This window comes from Chiloscyllium plagiosum, unplaced genomic scaffold (assembly GCF_037043375.1).
Source record: "Chiloscyllium plagiosum isolate Xiang-an unplaced genomic scaffold, Cpla_swu_hap1 HiC_scaffold_38, whole genome shotgun sequence".
In the NCBI taxonomy this organism is placed as follows: domain Eukaryota; kingdom Metazoa; phylum Chordata; class Chondrichthyes; order Orectolobiformes; family Hemiscylliidae; genus Chiloscyllium; species Chiloscyllium plagiosum.
In genome coordinates this window covers 35,535,569-35,563,133 of record NW_028270176.1, presented here as the reverse complement: position 1 = coordinate 35,563,133, position 27,565 = coordinate 35,535,569, and the positions used below count along the sequence as shown (strand labels likewise).

The 27,565-nt window shown below is 64.3% G+C and overlaps 1 protein-coding gene across 5 annotated transcripts in view; it reads right to left on the bottom strand.

Moving 5' to 3' along the window:
• The window catches only part of LOC148139430 (uncharacterized), a 53,759-nt gene that overhangs the window by 14,235 nt on the left and 11,959 nt on the right, over positions 1 to 27,565 (bottom strand). For 3 of the 5 annotated variants that reach the window (XM_087980772.1, XM_087980774.1, XM_087980771.1), the window contains exons 4-6: positions 23,842 to 23,946; positions 7,342 to 7,371; positions 2,092 to 2,127 (exon numbers count right to left, since the gene is read on the bottom strand). In XM_087980772.1, coding sequence (XP_087836898.1) covers positions 2,092 to 2,127; positions 7,342 to 7,371; positions 23,842 to 23,946 — 171 coding nt within the window. The remainder of the gene's footprint in view (positions 1 to 2,091; positions 2,128 to 7,341; positions 7,372 to 23,841; positions 23,947 to 27,565) is intronic. The other 2 variants (XM_087980776.1, XM_087980775.1) reach the window with 1 other exon arrangement.

Below are 27,565 nucleotides of genomic sequence, written 5' to 3'. Positions count from 1 at the left end.
ATTTCCCACGGCCAATCCACCCTAACCTGCACATCCCTGGGCACTATGGGACAATTTCCCACGGTCAATCCACCCTAACCTGCACATCCCTGGGCACTATGGGACAATTTCCCATGGCCAATCCACCCTAACCTGCACATCCCTGGGCACTATGGGACAATTTCCCACAGCCAATCCACCCTAACCTGCACATCCCTGGGCACTATGGGACAATTTCCCATGGCCAATCCACCCAAACCTGCACATCCCTGGGCACTATGGGACAATTTCCCACGGCCAATCCACCCTAACCTGCACATCCCTGGGCACTATGGGACAATTTCCCACGGTCAATCCACCCTAACCTGCACATCCCTGGGCACTATGGGACAATTTCCCACGGCCAATCCACCCTAACCTGCACATCCCTGGGCACTATGGGACAATTTCCTACAGCCAATGCACCCTAACCTGCACATCCCTGGGCACTATGGGACAATTTCCCACAGCCAATCTACCCTAACCTGCACATCCCTGGGCACTATGGGACAATTTCCCATGGCCAATCCACCCTAACCTGCACATCCCTGGGCACTATGGGACAATTTCCCATGGCCAATCCACCCTAACCTGCACATCCCTGGGCACTATGGGACAATTTCCCACGACCAATCTACCCTAACCTGCACATCCCTGGGCACTATGGGACAATTTCCCACGGCCAATCCACCCTAACCTGCACATCACTGGGCACTATGGGACAATTTCCCACGGCCAATCCACCCTAACCTGCACATCCCTGGGCACTATGGGACAATTTCCCACGGTCAATCCACCCTAACCTGCACATCCCTGGGCACTATGGGACAATTTCCCACGGCCAATCTACCCTAACCTGCACATCCCTGGGCACTATGAGACAATTTCCCATGGCCAATCCACCCTAACCTGCACATCCCTGGGCACTATGGGACAATTTCCCACGACCAATCTACCCTAACCTGCACATCCCTGGGCACTATGGGACAATTTCCCACGGCCAATCCACCCTAACCTGCACGTCTTTGGACTGTGGGAGGAAACCGGAGCACCCGGAGGAAACCCACGCAGACACGGGGAGAATGTACAAACCCCACCCAGACAGTGGCCCAAGGGTGGGATCGAACCCGGGTCCCTGGCGCAGGGAGGCAGCAGTGCGAACCACTGAGCCACCGTGCCACAGGATAGACTCAGTGAGATGGTATGTGAGAGAGAGTGATCGAGAGAGGATGAGTGTGAAAGAGGAAGTGTGAGAGAGTTTGAGAGAGAGAAGAGAGAGAGAGAGAGAGTGTGTGAGAGACTGTGAGGGAGATAGAGTGCGTGAGAGAGTGTGAGAGTGTGAGAGACAGTGTGAAGGAGAGTGTATGTGAGAGAGAGAGTGTGTTTGCGTGAGAGATAAAGAGTGTGAGAGCAAACTGAGAATCTCTGCACAGAACGATCCCAGAGCGGCTGTTAGTCACACAATCCTCAGCCACTGAGTGAGGTTCAGAAATGACAGGGAGAGTCAGTGAGAGAGAAGGAAACGGAGAGGGAGGAGAGAGAAAGAGATAGGTAGGGAGAACAAGTGAGATAGAGGGCAACAGGAAGAGAAAAAGAGCGAAACAGAGAGAGAGGAGAGATAGAGAGAACAAGCAAGAGAGATAGCAAGGGGAGAGAGAGGAAGAGAAAGGAAGAGGGAAGAGAAAGGAGAGAGAGAGAGAGATAGAGAACACACGCAAGATAAACATTAAGAGATAAAGAGAATGAGAGAAAAGCAGGCAAGGGGGAAGAGAGAAAGAGAGAGAGATAGAGAGACAGCGACCCATAGAGGGAAAAGAGAAAGAGAGACAGATATAGAATGAGAGAGAGTGAGAGAGAGAGAGAGAGAGGGAAGAGCGAGAGAGGAGAGTGAGGAAGAGAATTGAGAGAAATAGAGAGCGAGAAAGAGGGAGAGAAAGAGAGAGAGAGAAACAGAGAGATAAAGAGAGAACAAGAGAAAGTGAAAACACAGTCCAGCTAATGAGACAGAAGATGATCACCATCCTCAGGGAGACACATAAATGCAGAAAGGCTGATGAGCAGCTTTGAGTGTACCATTACTGGGTTCTGCGGTCAGATCTAGAGATCCATCTGAAATTGAAACATGGAAAGCAGATTAAACCCTGAACAAGGCACGACCCAGAGCCTCCCCCATGGGACTAACTCAACAGAGAGAGGCCCGCCTGCCCCTGGGTAAGGTTCGGACTCACACACCACAGCAGCTCACACACCAACAGCTTTACTCGGAAGGTTTACCTCTCTGAGCGATGCGCCTCCATCAGCTGGTTGCGTCCCAGGTGACACATTCCTCTGACGTTCCCGGGATATTCCCAGATTAGCCTCAGATGCAACACTCGAGAAGCTCGAAACCATCCAGGGACAAAGCAGCCCCCACACCCACAAACATCCCCTCGCTCTATCCCCTCTCTCCCCCCACCGACCCTCAGTAACAGCAGTGTGTACCATCCCCTCCCCCCCCCCACCGACCCTCAGTAACAGCAGTGTGTACCATCCCCTCCCCCCCCACCGACCCTCAGTAACAGCAGTGTGTACCATCCCCCCCCTCCCCCCCACCGACCCTCAGTAACAGCAGTGTGTACCATCCCCTCCCTCCCCCACCGACGCTCAGTAACAGCAGTGTGTACCATCCCCTCCCTCCCCCACCGACGCTCAGTAACAGCAGTGTGTACCATCCCCTCCCTCCCCCACCGACCCTCAGTAACAGCAGTGTGTACCAACCCCTCCCTCCCCCCCCCACCGACCCTCAGTAACAGCAGTGTGTACCATCCCCTCCCCCCCCCACCGACCCTCAGTAACAGCAGTGTGTACCATCCCCTCCCTCCCCCCACCGACCCTCAGTAACAGCAGTGTGTACCATCCCCTCCCTCCCCCCACCGACCCTCAGTAACAGCAGTGTGTACCATCCCCTCCCTCCCTCCCACCGACGCTCAGTAACAGCAGTGTGTACCATCCCCTTCCTCCCCCCACCGACCCTCAGTAACAGCAGTGTGTACCATCCCCTCCCACCCCCAACCGACCCTCAGTAACAGCAGTGTGTACCATCCCCTCCCTCCCCCCACAGACGCTCAGTAACAGCAGTGTGTACCATCCCCTCCCTCCCCCCCACCGACGCTCAGTAACAGCAGTGTGTACCATCCCCTCCCTCCCCCCACAGACGCTCAGTAACAGCAGTGTGTACCATCCCCTCCCTCCCCCCCACCGACCCTCAGTAACAGCAGTGTGTACCATCCCCTCCCTCCCCCACAGACGCTCAGTAACAGCAGTGTGTACCATCCCCTACCTCCTCCCCCACCGACCCTCAGTAACAGCAGTGTGTACCATCCCCTCCCTCCCCCCCACCGACCCTCAGTAACAGCAGTGTGTACCATCCCCTCCCTCCCCCCACCGACGCTCAGTAACAGCAGTGTGTACCATCCCCTCCCTCCCCCTCCCCCCCGACTCTCAGTAACAGCAGTGTGTACCATCCCCTCCCTCCCCCCACCGACCCTCAGTAACAGCAGTGTGTACCATCCCCTCCCACCCCCCACCGACCCTCAGTAACAGCAGTGTGTACCATCCCCTCCCACCCCCCACCGACGCTCAATAACAGCAGTGTGTACCATCCCCTCCCTCCCCCCACCGACGCTCAATAACAGCAGTGTGTACCATCCCCTCCCACCCCCCACCAACCCTCAGTAACAGCAGTGTGTACCAGACCCTCCCCCCCCCACCGACCCTCAGTAACAGCAGTGTGTACCATCCCCTCCTTCCCCCACCGACCCTCAGTAACAGCAGTGTGTACCATCCCCTCCCTCCCCCCACCGACCCTCAGTAACAGCAGTGTGTACCATCCCCTCCCTCCCCCCCCACCGACCCTCAGTAACAGCAGTGTGTACCATCCCCTCCCACCCCCCACCGACCCTCAGTAACAGCAGTGTGTACCATCCCCTCCCTCCCCCCACCGACCCTCAGTAACAGCAGTGTGTACCATCCCCTCCCTCCCTCCCACCGACCCTCAGTAACAGCAGTGTGTACCATCCCCTCCCACCCCCCACCGACCCTCAGTAACAGCAGTGGGTACCATCCCCTCCCCCCCCCCACCGACGCTCAGTAACAGCAGTGTGCACCATCCCCTCCCTCCCTCCCCCCATCGACCCTCAGTAACAGCAATGTGTACCATCCCCTCCCTCCCCCCCCACACCGACCCTCAGTAACAGCAGTGTGTACCATCCCCCCGCTCCCCCCCACACCGACCCTCAGTAACAGCAGTGTGTACCATCCCCTCCCTCCCTCCCCCACCGACGCTCAATAACAGCAGTGTGTACCATCCCCTCCCCCACCCCCCCACCGACCCTCAGTAACAGCAGTGTGTACCATCCCCTCCCTCCCTCCCACCGACCCTCAGTAACAGCAGTGTGTACCATCCCCTCCCTCCCCCCCACCGACCCTCAGTAACAGCAGTGTGTACCATCCCCTCCCCCACCCCCCCACCGACCCTCAGTAACAGCAGTGTGTACCATCCCCTCCCTCCCTCCCACCGACCCTCAGTAACAGCAGTGTGTACCATCCCCTCCCTCCCACCGACCCTCAGTAACAGCAGTGTGTACCATCCCCTCGCTCCCCCCACCGACCCTCAGTAACAGCAGTGTGTACCATCCCCTCCCTCCCCCACCGACCCTCAGTAACAGCAGTGTGTACCATCCCCTCCCCCCCCCCGACCGACCCTCAGTAACAGCAGTGTGTACCATCCACTCCGCCCCCCCCCACCGACCCTCAGTAACAGCAGTGTGTACCATCCCCTCCCTCCCCGCACTGACCCTCAGTAACAGCAGTGTGTACCATCCCCCCGCTCCCCCACCGACCCTCAGTAACAGCAGTGTGTACCATCCCCTCCCTCCCCCCCACCGACCCTCAATAACAGCAGTGTGTACCATCCCCTCCCTCCCCCCCACCGACCCTCAATAACAGCAGTGTGTACCATCCCCTCCCTCCCCCCCACCAACCCTCAGTAACAGCAGTGTGTACCATCCCCTCCCTCCCCCCCCGACCCTCAGTAACAGCAGTGTGTACCATCCCCTCCCTCCCCCCACCGACCCTCAATAACAGCAGTGTGTACCATCCCCTCCCTCCCCCCCACCGACCCTCAGTAACAGCAGTGTGTACCATCCCCTCCCTCCCCCCCCCGACCCTCAGTAACAGCAGTGTGTACCATCCCCTCCCTCCCCCCACCGACCCTCAATAACAGCAGTGTGTACCATCCCCTCCCTCCCCCCCACCGACCCTCAGTAACAGCAGTGTGTACCATCCCCTCCCCCCCCCCACACCGACCCTCAGTAACAGCAGTGTGTACCATCACCCCCCCCCACCGACCCTCAGTAACAGCAGTGTGTACCATCCCCTCCCCCCCCCACCGACCCTCAGTAACAGCAGTGTGTACCATCCCCCCGCTCCCCCCCCCCCACCGACGCTCAGTAACAGCAGTGTGTACCATCTCCTCCCCCCCCCCCCCATCGACGCTCAGTTTGATGCTCCCTCTACACTGTCCCCCATCAAACACTCCCAGGGACAGGGACAGCACGGGGTTCGATACAGAGTAAAGCTCCCTCTACACTGTCCCCCCATCAAACACTCGCAGGGACAGGATCTGCACGGAGTTAGATACAGAGTAAAGCTCCCTCTACACTGTCCCCCCATCAAACACTCCCAGGACAGGGACAGCATGGGGTTAGATACAGAGTAAAGCTCCCTCTACACTGTCCCCCCATCAAACACTCCCATGGAAAGGGACAGCATGGGGTGAGATATAGAGTAAAGCTCCCTCTACACTGTCCCCCCCATCAAACACTCCCAGGGACAGGGACAGCACGGAGTTAGATACAGAGTAAAGCTCCCTCTACACTGTCCCCCATCAAACACTCCCAGGGACAGGGACAGCACGGAGTTAGATACAGAGTAAAGCTCCCTCCACACTGCCCCCCCATCAAACACTCCCAGGGACAGGGACGGCATGGGGTTAGATACAGAGTAAAGCTCACTCTACACTGTCCCCCATCAAACACTCCCAGGGACAGGGACAGCACGGGGTTAGATACCGAGTAAAGCTCCCTCTACACTGTCCCCCCCATCAAACACTCCCAGGGACAGGGACAGCACGGGGTTAGATACAGAGTAAAGCTCCCTCTACACTGTCCCCCCATCAAACACTCCCAGGACAGGGACAGCACGGGGTTAGATACAGAGTAAAGCTCTCTCTACACTGTCCCCTCATCAAACACCCCCAGAGACAGGGACAGCACGGGGTTAGATACCGAGTAAAGCTCTCTCTACACTGTCCCCTCATCAAACACTCCCAGGGACAGGGACAGCACGGGGTTAGATACAGAGTAAAGCTCCCTCTACACTGTCCCCCCATCAAACACTCCCAGGGACAGGGACAGCACAGGGTTAGATACAGAGTAAAGCTCTCTCTACACTGTCCCCCATCAAACACTCCCAGGGACAGGGACAGCACGGGGTTAGATACAGAGTAAAGCTCCCTCTACACTGTCCGCCCCATCAAACACTCCCAGGGACAGTGACAGCACGGGGTTAGATACAGAGTAAAGCTCACTCTATACTGTCCCCCCATCAAACACTCCCAGGGACAGGGACAGCACGGGGTTAGATACAGAGTAAAGCTCCCTCTACACTGTCCCCCCATCAAACACTCCCAGGGAAAGGGACAGCACGGGGTTACATACAGAGTAAAGCTCCCTCTACACTGTCCCCCTATCAAACACTCCCAGGGACAGCGACAGCACGGGGTTAGATCCAGAGTAAAGCTCCCTCTGCACTGTCCCCCCCATCAAACACTCCCAGGGACAGGGACAGCACGGGGTTAGATACAGAGTAAAGCTCCCTCTATATTGTCCCCCCATCAAACACTCCCAGGGACAGGGACAGCACAGGGTTAGATACAGAGTAAAGCTCCCTCTACACTGTCCCCCATCAAACACTCCCAGGGACAGGGACAGCACGGGGTTAGATACAGAGTAAAGCTCCCTCTACACTGTCCCCTATCAAACACTCCCAGGGACAGGGACAGCACAGGGTTAGATACAGAGTAAAGCTCCCTCTACACTGTCCCCCATCAAACACTCCCAGGGACAGGGACAGCACGGGGTGAGATACAGAGTAAAGCTCCCTCTACACTGTCCCCCCCATCAAACACTCCCAGGGACAGGGTCAGCACGGGGTGAGATACGTTGTGAGCTATTGCGGGAATGTTCTGGGGACAATGTGGAAGTGTGAGCTGTGAGGACCTACCTCCGGACTCTCCCTCTGACACATCAGCATCTGGGACAGAGCAAAACAGATATCGCAAAGGTCAGGCTGTATAACCAGCACCCACTCACACCAGGGACCGCCTCGCACACTCTCCCCGACACCCTCGCACACTCTCACACACCCTCGCACACTCTCCCCGACACCCTCGCACACACTCCCCAAGACCCTCGCACACTCTCACACACCCTCGCACACTCTCCCCGACACCCTCGCACACTCTCACACACCCTCGCACACTCTCCCCGACACCCTCGCACACACTCCCCAAGACCCTCGCACACTCTCACACACCCTCGCACACTCTCACACACCCTCGCACACTCTCCCCGACACCCTCGCACACACTCCCCAAGACCCTCGCATACTCTCACACACCCTCGCACACTCTCACACACCCTCGCACACACTCCCCGACACCCTCGCACACACTCCCCGACACCCTCGCACACACTCCCCGAGACCCTCGCACTCACGCCGCGACACACTCGCACGCTCCCCGACACCCTCGCACACTCTCACACACCCTCGCACACATTCCCCGACACCCTCGCACACACTCCCCGACACGCTCGCACACACGCCCCGACACCCTCGCACACACTCCCCGACACCCTCGCACACACTCCCCGACACCCTCGCACACACTCCCCGAGACCCTCGCACATCGTCCCCGACACCCTCGCACACACGCCGCGACACACTCGCACGCTCCCTGACACCCTCGCACACTCTCAAACACCCTCACACACATTCCCCGACACCCTCGCACACACTCCCCGACACCCTCGCACACACGCCCCGACACCCTCGCACACACTCCCCGACACCCTCGCACACACTCCCCAACACCCTCGCACACACTCCCCGAGACCCTCGCACATCGTCCCCGACACACTCGCACACACTCCCTGTGACCCTCGCACACACTCCCCGACACCCTCGCACACTCTCCCCGAGACCCTCGCACACACTCCCCGAGACCCTCGCACACACTCCCCGAGACCTTCGCACACACTCCCCGACACCCTCGCACACACGCCCCGACACCCTCGCACACACTCCCCGAGACCCTCGCACACACTCCCCGACACCCTCGCACACACTCCCCGAGACCCTCGCACACACTCCCCGAGACCCTCGCACACACTCCCCGACACCCTCGCACACACTCCCCGAGACCCTCGCACACACTCCCCGACACCCTCGCACACACGCCCCGACGCCCTCGCAAACACTCCCCGACACCCTCGCACACACTCCCCAACACCCTCGCACACACTCCCCGAGACCCTCGCACACACTCCCCGACACCCTCGCACACACTCCCCGACACCCTCGCACACACTCCCCGAGACCCTCGCACACACTCCCCGACACCCTCGCACACCGTCCCCGACACCCTCGCACACACTCCCCGACACCCTCGCACACACTCCCCAACACCCTCGCACACACTCCCCGAGACCCTCGCACACACTCCCCGACACCCTCGCACACACTCCCCGACACCCTCGCACACACTCCCCGAGACCCTCGCACACACTCTCCGACACCCTCGCACACCGTCCCCGACACCCTCGCACACACTCCCCGTGACCCTCGCACACACTCCCCGACACCCTCGCACACACTCCCCGACACCCTCGCACACACTCCCCGACACCCTCGCACACACTCCCCGTGACCCTCGCACACACACCCCGACACCCTCGCACACACTCCCCGACACCCTCGCACACACTCCCCGTGACCCTCGCACACACACCCCGACACCCTCGCACACACTCCCCGACACCCTCGCACACACTCCCCGACACCCTCGCACACACTCCCCGACACCCTCGCACACACTCCCCGACACCCTCGCACACACTCCCCGACACCCTCGCACACCGTCCCCGACACCCTCGCACACACTCCCCGTGACCCTCGCACACACTCCCCGAGACCCTCGCACACACTCCCCGACACCCTCGCACACACTCCCCGACACCCTCGCACACACTCCCCGACACCCTCGCACACCGTCCCCGACACCCTCGCACACACTCACCGTGACCCTCGCACACACTCCCCGACACCCTCGCACACACTCCCCGACACCCTCGCACACACTCCCCGTGACCCTCGCACACACACCCCGACACCCTCGCACACATGCCCCGACACCCTCCCACACACACTCCCCGACACCCTCGCACACACGCCCCGACACCCTCGCACACACGCCCTGACACCCTCGCACACACTCCCCGACACCCTCGCACACACTCCCCGTGACCCTCGCACACACACCCCGACACCCTCGCACACACTCCCCGTGACCCTCGCACACACTCCCCGACACCCTCGCACACACGCCCCGACACCCTCGCACACACGCCCCGACACCCTCGCACACACTCCCCGTGACCCTCGCACACACGCCCCGACACCCTCGCACACACTCCCCGACACCCTCGCACACACTCCCCGACACCCTCGCACACACTCCCCGTGACCCTCGCACACACACCCCGTGACCCTCCCACACACTCCCCGACACCCTCGCACACACTCCCCGACACCCTCGCACACACTCCCCGACACCCTCGCACACACTCCGCGTGACCCTCGCACACACTCCCCGTGACCCTCGCACACACTCCCCGAGACCCTCGCACACACTCCCCGACACCCTCGCACACACTCCCCGACACCCTCGCACACACTACCCTACACCCTCGCACACACGCCCCGACACCCTCGCACACACTCCCCGTGACCCTCGCACACACCATCCGACACCCTCGCACACACTCCCCGTGACCCTCGCACACACTCCCCGACACCCTCGCACACAATCCCAGTGACGCTCGCACACACTCCCCGACACCCTCGCACACACGCCCCGACACCCTCGCACACACTCCCCGTGACCCTCGCACACACGCCCCGACACCCTCGCACACACTCCCCGTGACCCTCGCACACACGCCCCGACACCCTCGCACACACGCCCCGACACCCTCGCACACACTCCCCGACACCCTCGCACACACTCCCCGTGACCCTCGCACACACTCCCCGTGACCATCGCACACACGCCCCGACACCCTCGCACACACTCGCCGTGACCCTCGCACACACTCACCTACACCCTCGCACACACACCCCGACACCCTCGCACACACTCCCCGAGACCCTCGCACACACTCCCCGACACCCTCGCACACACTCCCCGACACCCTCGAACACACGCCCCGACACCCTCGCACACACACCCCGTGACCCTCGCACACACTCCCCGACACCCTCGCACACACGCCCCGACACCCTCGCACACACTCCCCGACACCCTCGCACACACGCCCCGACACCCTCGCACACACTCCCCGTGACCCTCGCACACACTCCCCGTGACCCTCGCACACACTCCCCGACACCCTCGCACACACTCACCGTGACCCTCGCACACACTCCCCGTGACCCTCGCACACACTCCCCGACACCCTCGCACACACTCACCGTGACCCTCGCACACACTCCCCGACACCCTCGCACACACTCACCTACACCCTCGCACACACACCCCGACACCCTCGCACACACTCCCCGACACCCTCGCACACACGCCCCGACACCCTCGCACACACTCCCCGACACCCTCGCACACACTCCCCGACACCCTCGCACACACTCCCCGACACCCTCGCACACACTCTCCGACACCCTCGCACACACTCCCCGTGACCCTCGCACACACTCCCCGACACCCTCGCACACACTCCCCGACACCCTCGCACACACTCCCCGACACCCTCGCACACACTCCCCGACACCCTCGCACACACTCCCCGTGACCCTCGCACACACTCCCCGACACCCTCGCACACACTCCCCGACACCCTCGCACACACTCCCCGACACCCTCGCACACACTCCACGTGACCCTCGCACACACTCCCCGACACCCTCGCACACACTCCCCGACACCCTCGCACACACTCCCCGACACCCTCGCACACACACCCCGTGACCCTCGCACACACTCCCCGACACCCTCGCACACACTCCCCGTGACCCTCGCACACACTCCCCGACACCCTCGCACACACTCACCGTGACCCTCGCACACACTCCCCGTGACCCTCGCACACACTCCCCGACACCCTCGCACACACTCACCGTGACCCTCGCACACACTCCCCGACACCCTCGCACACACTCACCTACACCCTCGCACACACACCCCGACACCCTCGCACACACTCCCCGACACCCTCGCACACACGCCCCGACACCCTCGCACACACTCCCCGACACCCTCGCACACACTCCCCGACACCCTCGCACACACTCCCCGACACCCTCGCACACACTCCCCGACACCCTCGCACACACTCCACGTGACCCTCGCACACACTCCCCGACACCCTCGCACACACTCCCCGACACCCTCGCACACACTCCCCGACACCCTCGCACACACACCCCGTGACCCTCGCACACACTCCCCGACACCCTCGCACACACTCCCCGACACCCTCGCACACACTCCCCGACACCCTCGCACACACTCCCCGACACCCTCGCACACACACCCCGTGACCCTCGCACACACGCCCCGACACCCTCGCACACACTCCCCGACACCCTCGCACACACTCCCCGACACCCTCGCACACACTCCCCGACACCCTCGCACACACACCCCGTGACCCTCGCACACACTCCCCGACACCCTCGCACACACGCCCCGACACCCTCGCACACACACCCCGGGACCCTCGCACACACTCCCCGACTTCCTCGCACACACTCCCCGTGACCCTCGCACACACTCCCCGTGACCCTCGCACACACTCCCCGACACCCTCGCACACACTCACCGTGACCCTCGCACACACTCCCCGTGACCCTCGCACACACTCCCCGACACCCTCGCACACACGCCCCGACACCCTCGCACACACGCCCCGACACCCTCGCACACACTCCCTGACACCCTCGCACACACTCCCCGACACCCTCGCACACACGCCCCGACACCCTCGCACACACGCCCCGACACCCTCGCACACACTCCCCGACACCCTCGCACACACTCCCCGACACCCTCGCACACACGCCCCGACACCCTCGCACACACTCCGGGACACCCTCGCACACACGCCCCGACACCCTCGCACATACTCCCCGTGACCCTCGCACACACTCCCCGACACCCTCGCACATACTCCCCGTGACCCTCGCACACACGCCCCGACACCCTCGCACACACTCCCCGACACCCTCGCACACACTCCCCGACACCCTCGCACACACTCCCCGACACCTTCGCACACACGCCGCGTGACCCTCGCACACACTCCCCGTGACCCTCGCACACTCCCCGATACCCTCGCACACACTCCCCGTGACCCTCGCACACACTCCCCGACACCCTCGCACACACGCCCCGACACCCTCGCACACACTCCCCGACACCCTCGCACACACTCCCCGACACCCTCGCACACACTCCCCGTGACCCTCGCACACACTCCTCGACACCCTCGCACACACTCCCCGACACCCTCGCACACACTCCCCGAGACCCTCGCACACACTCCCCGACACCCTCGCACACACTCCCCGAGACCCTCGCACACACTCCCCGTGACCCTCGCACACACGCCCCGACACCCTCGCACACACTCCCCGACACCCTCGCACACACTCACCTACACCCTCGCACACACTCCCCGTGACCCTCGCACACACGCCCCGACACCCTCGCACACACTCCCCGACACCCTCGCACACACTCCCCGTGACCCTCGCACACACTCCCCGTGACCCTCGCACACACTCCCTGAGACCCTCGCACACACTCCCCGAGACCCTCGCACACACGCCCCGACACCCTCGCACACACTCCCCGTGACCCTCGCACACACTCCCCGACACCCTCGCACACACTCCCCGAGACCCTCGCACACACTCCCCGAGACCCTCGCACACACTCCCCGTGACCCTCGCACACACGCCCCGACACCCTCGCACACACTCCCCGTGACCCTCGCACACACGCCCCGACACCCTCGCACACACTCCCCGTGACCCTCGCACACACTCCCCGACACCCTCGCACACACTCCCCGACACCCTCGCACACACTCCCCGTGACCCTCGCACACACTCCCCGACACCCTCGCACACACGCCCTGACACCCTCGCACACACTCCCCGTGACCCTCGCACACACTCCCCGACACCCTCGCACACACGCCCTGACACCCTCGCACACACGCCCCAACACACTCGCACACACTCCCCGACACCCTCGCACACACTCCCCGTGACCCTCGCACACACGCCCCAACACACTCGCACACACGCCCCGACACCCTCGCACACACGCCCCGAGACCCTCGCACACACTCCCCGACACCCTCGCACACACTCCCCGACACCTTCGCACACACTCCCCGACACCCTCGCACACACTCCCCGACACCCTCGCACACACGCCCCAACACACTCGCACACACTCCCCGACACCCTCGCACACACTCCCAGAGACCCTCGCACACACTCCCCGTGACCCTCGCACACACTCCCCGACACCCTCGCACACACTCCCCGTGACCCTCGCACACACTCCCCGACACCCTCGCACACACGCCCCGACACCCTCGCACACACTCCCCGACACCCTCGCACACACGCCCCGACACCCTCGCACACACGCCCCGAGACCCTCGCACACACTCCCCGAGACCCTCGCACACACTCCCCGAGACCCTCGCACACACTCCCCTACACCCTCGCACACACTCCCCGAGACCCTCGCACACACTCCCCGAGACCCTCGCACACACTCCCCGTGACCCTCGCACACACTCCCCGACACCCTCGCACACACTCCCCGACACCCTCGCACACACTCCCCGACACCCTCGCACACACGCCCCGACACCCTCGCACACACACCCCGAGACCCTCGCACACACTCCCCGACACCCTCGCACACACTCACCGTGACCCTCGCACACACTCCCCGTGACCCTCGCACACACTCCCCGACACCCTCGCACACACGCCCCGACACCCTCGCACACACTCCCCGACACCCTCGCACACACTCCCCGTGACCCTCGCACACACTCCCCGACACCCTCGCACACACTCCCCGTGACCCTCGCACACACTCCCCGACACCCTCGCACACACGCCCCGACACCCTCGCACACACTCCCCGACACCCTCGCACACACTCCCCGACACCCTCGCACACACGCCCCGACACCCTCGCACACACTCCCCGAGACCCTCGCACACACTCCCCGACACCCTCGCACACACGCCCCGACACCCTCGCACACACTCCCCGAGACCCTCGCACACACTCCCCGACACCCTCGCACACACTCCCCGACACCCTCGCACACACTCCCCGTGACCCTCGCACACACTCCCCGACACCCTCGCACACACTCCCCGTGACCCTCGCACACACGCCCCGACACCCTCGCACACACTCCCCGAGACCCTCGCACACACGCCCCGACACCCTCGCACACACTCCCCGTGACCCTCGCACACACTCCCCGACACCCTCGCACACACTCCCCGACACCCTCGCACACACTCCCCGTGACCCTCGCACACACTCCCCGACACCCTCGCACACACTCCCCGTGACCCTCGCACACACTCCCCGACACCCTCGCACACACTCCCCGACACCCTCGCACACACGCCCCGACACCCTCGCACACACGCCCCGAGACCCTCGCACACACTCCCCGAGACCCTCGCACACACTCCCCGAGACCCTCGCACACACTCCCCTACACCCTCGCACACACTCCCCGAGACCCTCGCACACACTCCCCGAGACCCTCGCACACACTCCCCGTGACCCTCGCACACACTCCCCGACACCCTCGCACACACTCCCCGACACCCTCGCACACACTCCCCGACACCCTCGCACACACGCCCCGACACCCTCGCACACACACCCCGAGACCCTCGCACACACTCCCCGACACCCTCGCACACACTCACCGTGACCCTCGCACACACTCCCCGTGACCCTCGCACACACTCCCCGACACCCTCGCACACACGCCCCGACACCCTCGCACACACTCCCCGACACCCTCGCACACACTCCCCGTGACCCTCGCACACACTCCCCGACACCCTCGCACACACTCCCCGTGACCCTCGCACACACTCCCCGACACCCTCGCACACACGCCCCGACACCCTCGCACACACTCCCCGACACCCTCGCACACACTCCCCGAGACCCTCGCACACACTCCCCGACACCCTCGCACACACTCCCCGACACCCTCGCACACACTCCCCGACACCCTCGCACACACTCCCCGTGACCCTCGCACACACTCCCCGACACCCTCGCACACACTCCCCGAGACCCTCGCACACACTCCCCGACACCCTCGCACACACGCCCCGACACCCTCGCACACACTCCCCGACACCCTCGCACACACTCCCCGTGACCCTCGCACACACTCCCCGACACCCTCGCACACACTCCCCGTGACCCTCGCACACACTCCCCGACACCCTCGCACACACTCCCCGACACCCTCGCACACACTCCCCGTGAACCTCGCACACACTCCCCGACACCCTCGCACACACTCCCCGTGACCCTCGCACACACTCCCCGACACCCTCGCACACACTCCCCGACACCCTCGCACACACTCCCCGTGACCCTCGCACACACTCCCCGACACCCTCGCACACACTCCCCGTGACCCTCGCACACACTCCCCGACACCCTCGCACACACTCCCCGAGACCCTCGCACACACGCCCCGACACCCTCGCACACACTCCCCGACACCCTCGCACACACTCCCCGAGACCCTCGCACACACTCCCCGACACCCTCGCACACACTCCCCGACACCCTCGCACACACTCCCCGTGACCCTCGCACACACGCCCCGACACCCTCGCACACACTCCCCGTGACCCTCGCACACACTCCCCGACACCCTCGCACACACTCCCCGAGACCCTCGCACACACTCCCCGACACCCTCGCACACACTACCCGTGACCCTCGCACACACGCCCCGACACCCTCGCACACACTCCCCGTGACCCTCGCACACACTCCCCGACACCCTCGCACACACTCCCCGACACCCTCGCACACACTCCCCGTGACCCTCGCACACACTCCCCGACACCCTCGCACACACTCCCCGTGACCCTCGCACACACTCCCCGACACCCTCGCACACACTCCCCGACACCCTCGCACACACTCCCCGACACCCTCGCACACACTCCCCGACACCCTCGCACACACGCCCCGACACCCTCGCACACACTCCCCGAGACCCTCGCACACACTCCCCGAGACCCTCGCACACACTCCCCGTGACCCTCGCACACACTCCCCGACACCCTCGCACACACTCCCCGACACCCTCGCACACACTCCCCGACACCCTCGCACACACGCCCCGACACCCTCGCACACACACCCCGAGACCCTCGCACACACTCCCCGACACCCTCGCACACACTCACCGTGACCCTCGCACACACTCCCCGTGACCCTCGCACACACTCCCCGACACCCTCGCACACACGCCCCGACACCCTCGCACACACTCCCCGACACCCTCGCACACACTCCCCGTGACCCTCGCACACACTCCCCGACACCCTCGCACACACTCCCCGTGACCCTCGCACACACTCCCCGACACCCTCGCACACACGCCCCGACACCCTCGCACACACTCCCCGACACCCTCGCACACACGCCCCGACACCCTCGCACACACTCCCCGTGACCCTCGCACACACTCCCCGACACCCTCGCACACACGCCCCGACACCCTCGCACACACTCCCCGACACCCTCGCACACACGCCCCGACACCCTCGCACACACACCCCGAGACCCTCGCACACACTCCCCGACACCCTCGCACACACGCCCCGACACCCTCGCACACACTCCCCGAGACCCTCGCACACACTCCCCGTGACCCTCGCACACACTCCCCGACACCCTCGCACACACTCCCCGACACCCTCGCACACACTCCCCGACACCCTCGCACACACTCCCCGTGACCCTCGCACACACTCCCCGTGACCCTCGCACACACTCCCCGACACCCTCGCACACACTCCCCGACACCCTCGCACACACTCCCCGACACCCTCGCACACACTCCCCGAGACCCTCGCACACACGCCCCGACACCCTCGCACACACTCCCCGTGACCCTCGCACACACTCCCCGAGACCCTCGCACACACTCACCTACACCCTCGCACACACTCCCCGACACCCTCGCACACACTCCCCGACACCCTCGCACACACTCCCCGTGACCCTCGCACACACTCCCCGTGACCCTCGCACACACGCCCCGACACCCTCGCACACACGCCCCGACACCCTCGCACACACTCCCCGTGACCCTCGCACACACTCCCCGTGACCCTCGCACACACTCCCCGACACCCTCGCACACACTCCCCGACACCCTCGCACACACGCCCCGACACCCTCGCACACACGCCCCGACACCCTCGCACACACGCCCCGACACCCTCGCACACACTCCCCGTGACCCTCGCACACACGCCCCGACACCCTCGCACACACTCCCCGTGACCCTCGCACACACTCCCCGACACCCTCGCACACACTCCCCGACACCCTCGCACACACGCCCCGACACCCTCGCACACACTCCCCGAGACCCTCGCACACACGCCCCGACACCCTCGCACACACTCACCGACACCCTCGCACACACGCCCCGACACCCTCGCACACACTCCCCGACACCCTCGCACACACGCCCCGACACCCTCGCACACACTCCCCGACACCCTCGCACACACGCCCCGACACCCTCGCACACACGCCCCGTGACCCTCGCACACACTCCCCGTGACCCTCGCACACGCCCCGACACCCTCGCACACACGCCCCGACACCCTCGCACACACTCCCCGACACCCTCGCACACACTCCCCGACACCCTCGCACACACGCCCCGACACCCTCGCACACACTCCCCGAGACCCTCGCACACACGCCCCGACACCCTCGCACACACTCCCCGACACCCTCGCACACACGCCCCGACACCCTCGCACACACTCCCCGACACCCTCGCACACACGCCCCGACACCCTCGCACACACTCCCCGTGACCCTCGCACACACTCCCCGTGACCCTCGCACACGCCCCGACACCCTCGCACACACGCCCCGACACCCTCGCACACACTCCCCGACACCCTCGCACACACTCCCCGACACCCTCGCACACACTCCCCGACACCCTCGCACACACTCCCCGAGACCCTCGCACACACTCCCCGTGACCCTCGCACACACTCCCCGACACCCTCGCACACACGCCCCGACACCCTCGCACACACTCCCCGACACCCTCGCACACACTCCCCGACACCCTCGCACACACGCCCCGACACCCTCGCACACACTCCCCGACACCCTCGCACACACTTCCCGACACCCTCGCACACACGCCCCGACACCCTCGCACACACTCCCCGAGACCCTCGCACACACTCCCCGTGACCCTCGCACACACGCCCCGACACCCTCGCACACACTCCCCGACACCCTCGCACACACGCCCCGACACCCTCGCACACACTCCCCGACACCCTCGCACACACTCCCCGAGACCCTCGCACACACTCCCCGTGACCCTCGCACACACTCCCCGTGACCCTCGCACACACTCCCCGACACCCTCGCACACACGCCCCGACACCCTCGCACACACTCCCCGACACCCTCGCACACACTCCCCGACACCCTCGCACACACTCCCCGAGACCCTCGCACACACTCCCCGAGACCCTCGCACACACTCCCCGACACCCTCGCACACACTCCCCGACACCCTCGCACACACTCCCCGACACCCTCGCACACACTCCCCGTGACCCTCGCACACACTCCCCGACACCCTCGCACACACTCCCCGACACCCTCGCACACACTCCCCGACACCCTCGCACACACGCCCCGACACCCTCGCACACACACCCCGAGACCCTCGCACACACTCCCCGACACCCTCGCACACACTCACCGTGACCCTCGCACACACTCCCCGTGACCCTCGCACACACTCCCCGACACCCTCGCACACACGCCCCGACACCCTCGCACACACTCCCCGACACCCTCGCACACACTCCCCGTGACCCTCGCACACACTCCCCGACACCCTCGCACACACTCCCCGTGACCCTCGCACACACTCCCCGACACCCTCGCACACACGCCCCGACACCCTCGCACACACTCCCCGACACCCTCGCACACACTCCCCGAGACCCTCGCACACACTCCCCGACACCCTCGCACACACGCCCCGACACCCTCGCACACACTCCCCGACACCCTCGCACACCCTCCCCGTGACCCTCGCACACACTCCCCGACACCCTCGCACACACTCCCCGACACCCTCGCACACACTCCCCGAGACCCTCGCACACACTCCCCGACACCCTCGCACACACTCCCCGACACCCTCGCACACACTCCCCGTGACACTCGCACACACTCCCCGACACCCTCGCACACACTCCCCGTGACCCTCGCACACACGCCCCGACACCCTCGCACACACTCCCCGAGACCCTCGCACACACGCCCCGACACCCTCGCACACACTCCCCGTGACCCTCGCACACACTCCCCGACACCCTCGCACACACTCCCCGACACCCTCGCACACACTCCCCGTGACCCTCGCACACACTCCCCGTGACCCTCGCACACACTCCCCGACACCCTCGCACACACTCCCCGACACCCTCGCACACACTCCCCGACACCCTCGCACACACGCCCCGACACCCTCGCACACACTCCCCGAGACCCTCGCACACACTCCCCGAGACCCTCGCACACACTCCCCGTGACCCTCGCACACACTCCCCGACACCCTCGCACACACTCCCCGACACCCTCGCACACACTCCCCGACACCCTCGCACACACGCCCCGACACCCTCGCACACACACCCCGAGACCCTCGCACACACTCCCCGACACCCTCGCACACACTCACCGTGACCCTCGCACACACTCCCCGTGACCCTCGCACACACTCCCCGACACCCTCGCACACACGCCCCGACACCCTCGCACACACTCCCCGACACCCTCGCACACACTCCCCGTGACCCTCGCACACACTCCCCGACACCCTCGCACACACTCCCCGTGACCCTCGCACACACTCCCCGACACCCTCGCACACACGCCCCGACACCCTCGCACACACTCCCCGACACCCTCGCACACACGCCCCGACACCCTCGCACACACTCCCCGTGACCCTCGCACACACTCCCCGACACCCTCGCACACACGCCCCGACACCCTCGCACACACTCCCCGACACCCTCGCACACACGCCCCGACACCCTCGCACACACTCCCCGAGACCCTCGCACACACTCCCCGACACCCTCGCACACACGCCCCGACACCCTCGCACACACTCCCCGAGACCCTCGCACACACTCCCCGTGACCCTCGCACACACTCCCCGACACCCTCGCACACACTCCCCGACACCCTCGCACACACTCCCCGTGACCCTCGCACACACTCCCCGTGACCCTCGCACACACTCCCCGACACCCTCGCACACACTCCCCGACACCCTCGCACACACTCCCCGACACCCTCGCACACACTCCCCGAGACCCTCGCACACACGCCCCGACACCCTCGCACACACTCCCCGTGACCCTCGCACACACTCCCCGTGACCCTCGCACACACTCCCCGTGACCCTCGCACACACTCCCCGACACCCTCGCACACACTCCCCGTGACCCTCGCACACACTCCCCGAGACCCTCGCACACACTCCCCGACACCCTCGCACACACTCCCCGACACCCTCGCACACACTCCCCGACACCCTCGCACACACTCCCCGTGACCCTCGCACACACTCCCCGAGACCCTCGCACACACTCCCCGACACCCTCGCACACACTCCCCGACACCCTCGCACACACTCCCCGACACCCTCGCACACACTCCCCGTGACCCTCGCACACACTCCCCGAGACCCTCGCACACACTCACCTACACCCTCGCACACACTCCCCGACACCCTCGCACACACTCCCCGACACCCTCGCACACACTCCCCGTGACCCTCGCACACACTCCCCGTGACCCTCGCACACACTCCCCGACACCCTCGCACACACTCCCCGACACCCTCGCACACACGCCCCGACACCCTCGCACACACGCCCCGACACCCTCGCACACACGCCCCGACACCCTCGCACACACTCCCCGTGACCCTCGCACACACTCCCCGACACCCTCACACACACTCCCCGACACCCTCGCACACACGCCCCGACACCCTCGCACACACTCCCCGAGACCCTCGCACACACGCCCCGACACCCTCGCACACACTCCCCGACACCCTCGCACACACTCCCCGACACCCTCGCACACACTCCCCGACACCCTCGCACACACGCCCCGACACCCTCGCACACACGCCCCGTGACCCTCGCACACACTCCCCGTGACCCTCGCACACGCCCCGACACCCTCGCACACACGCCCCGACACCCTCGCACACACTCCCCGACACCCTCGCACACACTCCCCGACACCCTCGCACACACTCCCCGACACCCTCGCACACACTCCCCGACACCCTCGCACACACTCCCCGAGACCCTCGCACACACTCCCCGTGACCCTCGCACACACTCCCCGACACCCTCGCACACACTCCCCGACACCCTCGCACACACTCCCCGACACCCTCGCACACACTCCCCGACACCCTCGCACACACTCCCCGACACCCTCGCACACACGCCCCGACACCCTCGCACACACTCCCCGACACCCTCGCACACACGCCCCGACACCCTCGCACACACTCCCCGACACCCTCGCACACACTCCCCGACACCCTCGCACACACTCCCCGACACCCTCGCACACACTCCCCGAGACCCTCGCACACACTCCCCGTGACCCTCGCACACACTCCCCGACACCCTCGCACACACGCCCCGACACCCTCGCACACACTCCCCGACACCCTCGCACACACTCCCCGACACCCTCGCACACACGCCCCGACACCCTCGCACACACTCCCCGAGACCCTCGCACACACTCCCCGTGACCCTCGCACACACGCCCCGACACCCTCGCACACACTCCCCGACACCCTCGCACACACGCCCCGACACCCTCGCACACACTCCCCGACACCCTCGCACACACTCCCCGAGACCCTCGCACACACTCCCCGTGACCCTCGCACACACTCCCCGTGACCCTCGCACACACTCCCCGACACCCTCGCACACACGCCCCGACACCCTCGCACACACTCCCCGACACCCTCGCACACACTCCCCGACACCCTCGCACACACTCCCCGAGACCCTCGCACACACTCCCCGTGACCCTCGCACACACTCCCTGACACCCTCGCACGCTCTCGCATACCCTCGCACACCCTCTCACACACCCTCGCACACTCTCACACACTCTCACACACCCTCACACACCCTCACACACCCTCACACACCCTCACACACCCTCACGTACACTCGCACACCCTCGGACACCCTCGCACACCCTCGCATACCCTCGCACACCCTCCCACAGCCTCACAAACCCTCGCACACCCGCAGAGACCCTCACACACCCTCACACACCCTCACACGCCCTCGCACACCCTCACACACCGTCGCACAGTCTCACAAACCCTCGCACACCCACAGAGACCCTCGCACACCCTCACACACCCTCGCACACTCTCGCACACCCTTGCACACCCTCACACACTCTCACACCCCCTCGCATACCCTCACACGCCCTCGCACACCCACAGAGATCCTCACACACCCTCACACGCCCTCAAACACTCTCGCACACCCTCGCACATCCTCGGAGACCCTCACACACCCTCACACACTCTCGCACACCCTCAGACACTCTCGGCGACCCTCACACACCCTCGGAGACCCTCACACACCCTTGCACACCCTCGGAGACCCTCACACACCCTTGCACACTTTCGCACACCATCACACACCCTCGCACACTCTCACACACCCTCACACACCATCGGAGACCCTCACACCTCGCACACCCTTGGAGACCCTCACACACCCTTGCACACTCTCGCACACCATCATACACCCTCACACACTCTCACACACCCTCGGAGACCGTCACACACCCTTGCACACTCTCGCACACCCTCGCACACTTTCACACACCCTTGCACACCTTTTGAGACCCTCACACACCCTCACACGCCCTCAGACACTCCTGCACACCGTCACACACCCTTGCACACTCTCGCACGCCCTTGCACACCCTGTCCCGCACTGTGACTGTGATACTGTCAGAGTTCTTACCCTCTTCATCATCAGAGTAAGTGTCGTTATCCGTGTTCGTTGAGAGAGTTGAGGGGAAATGGTGGACAGGACTATTCGCAGTCGGTAACTTTGGGGTCTGAATCTCTGAAATTGTGAACCAGACAATGATCACCATGAACATCACTGAATTGGACAGTCCAGACAGCCACTACCCATCCCCTGCGAGACGTTCAATGGTGTTCCCATCACTGACTCCCCCCCACTCCCAACATCCTGGGGGTTACCATCGACCAGAAACCCACCAGGACCCACCACATCAACCCAGCGGCTCCAAGAGCTGGTCAGAGGCTGGGAATCCTGCAGCGAGTAACTCCCCTCCTGACTCCCCCCAAAGCCTGTCCCACCATCGACAAGGCCCAAGGCAGGAGGGTGAGGGAATACTCCCCACTTGCCCCTGGGTGGGGGCATCTCCAACAACACTCGAGAAGCTCGACACCATCCAGGGACAAAGCAGCCCCCACACCCACAAACATCCCCTCCCCCTCCCTCCCCCCCACCGACGCTCAGTAACAGCAGTGTGTACCATCCCCTCCCTCCCCCCCCCACCGCCACCGACCCTCAGTAACAGCAGTGTGTACCATCCCCTCCCTCCCACACCGACGCTCAGTAACAGCAGTGTGTACCATCCCCCCCCCCCCTCCACCGACCCTCAGTAACAGCAGTGTGTACCATCCCCTCCCTCCCACACCGACGCTCAGTAACAGCAGTGTGTACCATCCCCTCCCTCCCACACCGACGCTCAGTAACAGCAGTGTGTACCATCCCCTCCCTCCCTCCACCGACCCTCAGTAACAGCAGTGTGTACCATCCCCTCCCTCCCCCCCACCGACGCTCAGTAACAGCAGTGTGTACCATCCCCTCCCTCCCACACCGACGCTCAGTAACAGCAGTGTGTACCATCCCCTCCCTCCCACACCGACGCTCAGTAACAGCAGTGTGTACCATCCCCTCCCTCCCTCCACCGACCCTCAGTAACAGCAGTGTGCACCATCCCCTCCCTCCCCCACACCGACACTCAGTAACAGCAGTGTGTACCATCCCCTCCCTCCCCCCCACCGACCCTCAGTAACAGCAGTGTGTACCATCCCCTCCCTCCCCTCACCGACCCTCAGTAACAGCAGTGTGTCCCATCCCCTCCCTCCCTCCACCGACCCTCAGTAACAGCAGTATGTACCATCCCCTCCCTCCCTCCCCCACCGACCCTCAGTAACAGCAGTGTGTACCATCCCCTCCCTCCCTCCCCCACCGACCCTCAGTAACAGCAGTGTGTACCATCCCCTCCCTCCCCCACCGACCCTCAGTAACAGCAGTGTGTACCATCCCCTCCCTCCCTCCACCGACCCTCAGTAACAGCAGTGTGCACCATCCCCTCCCTCCCTCCACCGACCCTCAGTAACAGCAGTGTGTACCATCCCCTCCCTCCCCCCCCCACCGCCACCGACCCTCAGTAGCAGCAGTGTGTACCATCCCCTCCCTCCCCCCACCGACCCTCAGTAACAGCAGTGTGTACCATCCCCTCCCTCCCCCCCACCGACCCTCAGTAACAGCAGTGTGTACCATCCCCTCCCTCACCCCCCACCGACCCTCAGTAACAGCAGTGTGTACCATCCCCTCCCCCCCCACCGACCCTCAGTGACAGCAGTGTGTACCATCCCCTCCCCCCCCCACACCGACCCTCAGTAACAGCAGTGTGTACCATCCCCTCCCTCCCCCCACCGACCCTCAGTAACAGCAGTGTGTACCATCCCCTCCCCCCCCCACCGACGCTCAGTAACAGCAGTGTGTACCATCCCCTCCCCCCCCACCGACACTCAGTAACAGCAGTGTGTACCATCCCCTCCCCCCACCCACCGACCCTCAGTAACAGCAGTGTGTACCATCCCCTCCCTCCCCCCACCGACCCTCAGTAACAGCAGTGTGTACCATCCCCTCCCTCCCCCCACCGACCCTCAGTAACAGCAGTGTGTACCATCCCCTCCCTCCCCCCACCGACCCTCAGTAACAGCAGTGTGTATCATTCCCTCCCTCCCCCCACCGACCCTCAGTAACAGCAGTGTGTACCATCCCCTCCCTCCCCCCACCGACGCTCAGTAACAGCAGTGTGTACCATCCCCTCCCTCCCCCCCCCACCCCCACCGACCCTCAGTAACAGCAGTGTGTACCATCCCCTCCCCCCCCACCGACGCTCAGTAACAGCAGTGTGTACCATCCCCTCCCTCCCCCCCCCACCCCCACCGACCCTCAGTAACAGCAGTGTGTACCATCCCCTCCCTCCCCCCACCGACGCTCAGTAACAGCAGTGTGTACCATCCCCTCCCCCCCCACCGACCCTCAGTAACAGCAGTGTGTACCATCCCCTCCCTCCCCCCACCGACCCTCAGTAACAGCAGTGTGTACCATCCCCTCCCTCCCCCCACCGACCCTCAGTAACAGCAGTGTGTACCATCCCCTCCCTCCCCCCCCCACCGACCCTCAGTAACAGCAGTGTGTACCATCCCCTCCCCCCCCCACCGACCCTCAGTAACAGCAGTGTGTACCATCCCCTCCCTCCCCCCACCGACCCTCAGTAACAGCAGTGTGTACCATCCCCTCCCCCACCCACCGACCCTCAGTAACAGCAGTGTGTACCATCCCCTCCCCCCCCCACCGACCCTCAGTAACAGCAGTGTGTACCATCCCCTCCCACCCCCCACCGACCCTCAGTAACAGCAGTGTGTACCATCCCCTCCCTCCCCCACCGACCCTCAGTAACAGCAGTGTGTACCATCCCCTCCCCCCCCACCGACCCTCAGTAACAGCAGTGTGTACCATCCCCTCCCACCCCCCACCGACCCTCAGTAACAGCAGTGTGTACCATCCCCTCCCACCCCCCACCGACCCTCAGTAACAGCAGTGTGTACCATCCCCTCCCACTCCCCACCGACCCTCAGTAACAGCAGTGTGTATCATTCCCTCCCTCCCCCCACCGACCCTCAGTAACAGCAGTGTGTACCATCCCCTCCCTCCCCCCCACCGACCCTCAGTAACAGCAGTGTGTACCATCCCCTCCCTCCCCCCCACCGACCCTCAGTAACAGCAGTGTGTACCATCCCCTCCCACCCCCCACCGACCCTCAGTAACAGCAGTGAGTACCATCCCCTCCCTCCCCCCCACCGACCCTCAGTAACAGCAGTGCGTACCATCCCCTCCCTCCCCCCCACCGACGCTCAGTAACAGCAGTGTGTACCATCCCCTCCCACCCCCCACCGACCCTCAGTAACAGCAGTGTGTACCATCCCCTCCCTCCCCCCACCGACCCTCAGTAACAGCAGTGTGTATCATTCCCTCCGTCCCCCACCGACCCTCAGTAACAGCAGTGTGTACCATCCCCTCCCCCCCCACCGACCCTCAGTAACAGCAGTGTGTACCATCCCCTCCCCCCCCACCGACCCTCAGTAACAGCAGTGTGTACCATCCCCTCCCCCCCCACCGACCCTCAGTAACAGCAGTGTGTACCATCCCCTCCCTCCCCCCACCGACCCTCAGTAACAGCAGTGTGTACCATCCCCTCCCACCCCCCACCGACCCTCAGTAACAGCAGTGTGTACCATCCCCTCCCTCCCCCCACCGACCTTCAGTAACAGCAGTGTGTATCATTCCCTCCGTCCCCCACCGACCCTCAGTAACAGCAGTGTGTACCATCCCCTCCCCCCCCACCGACCCT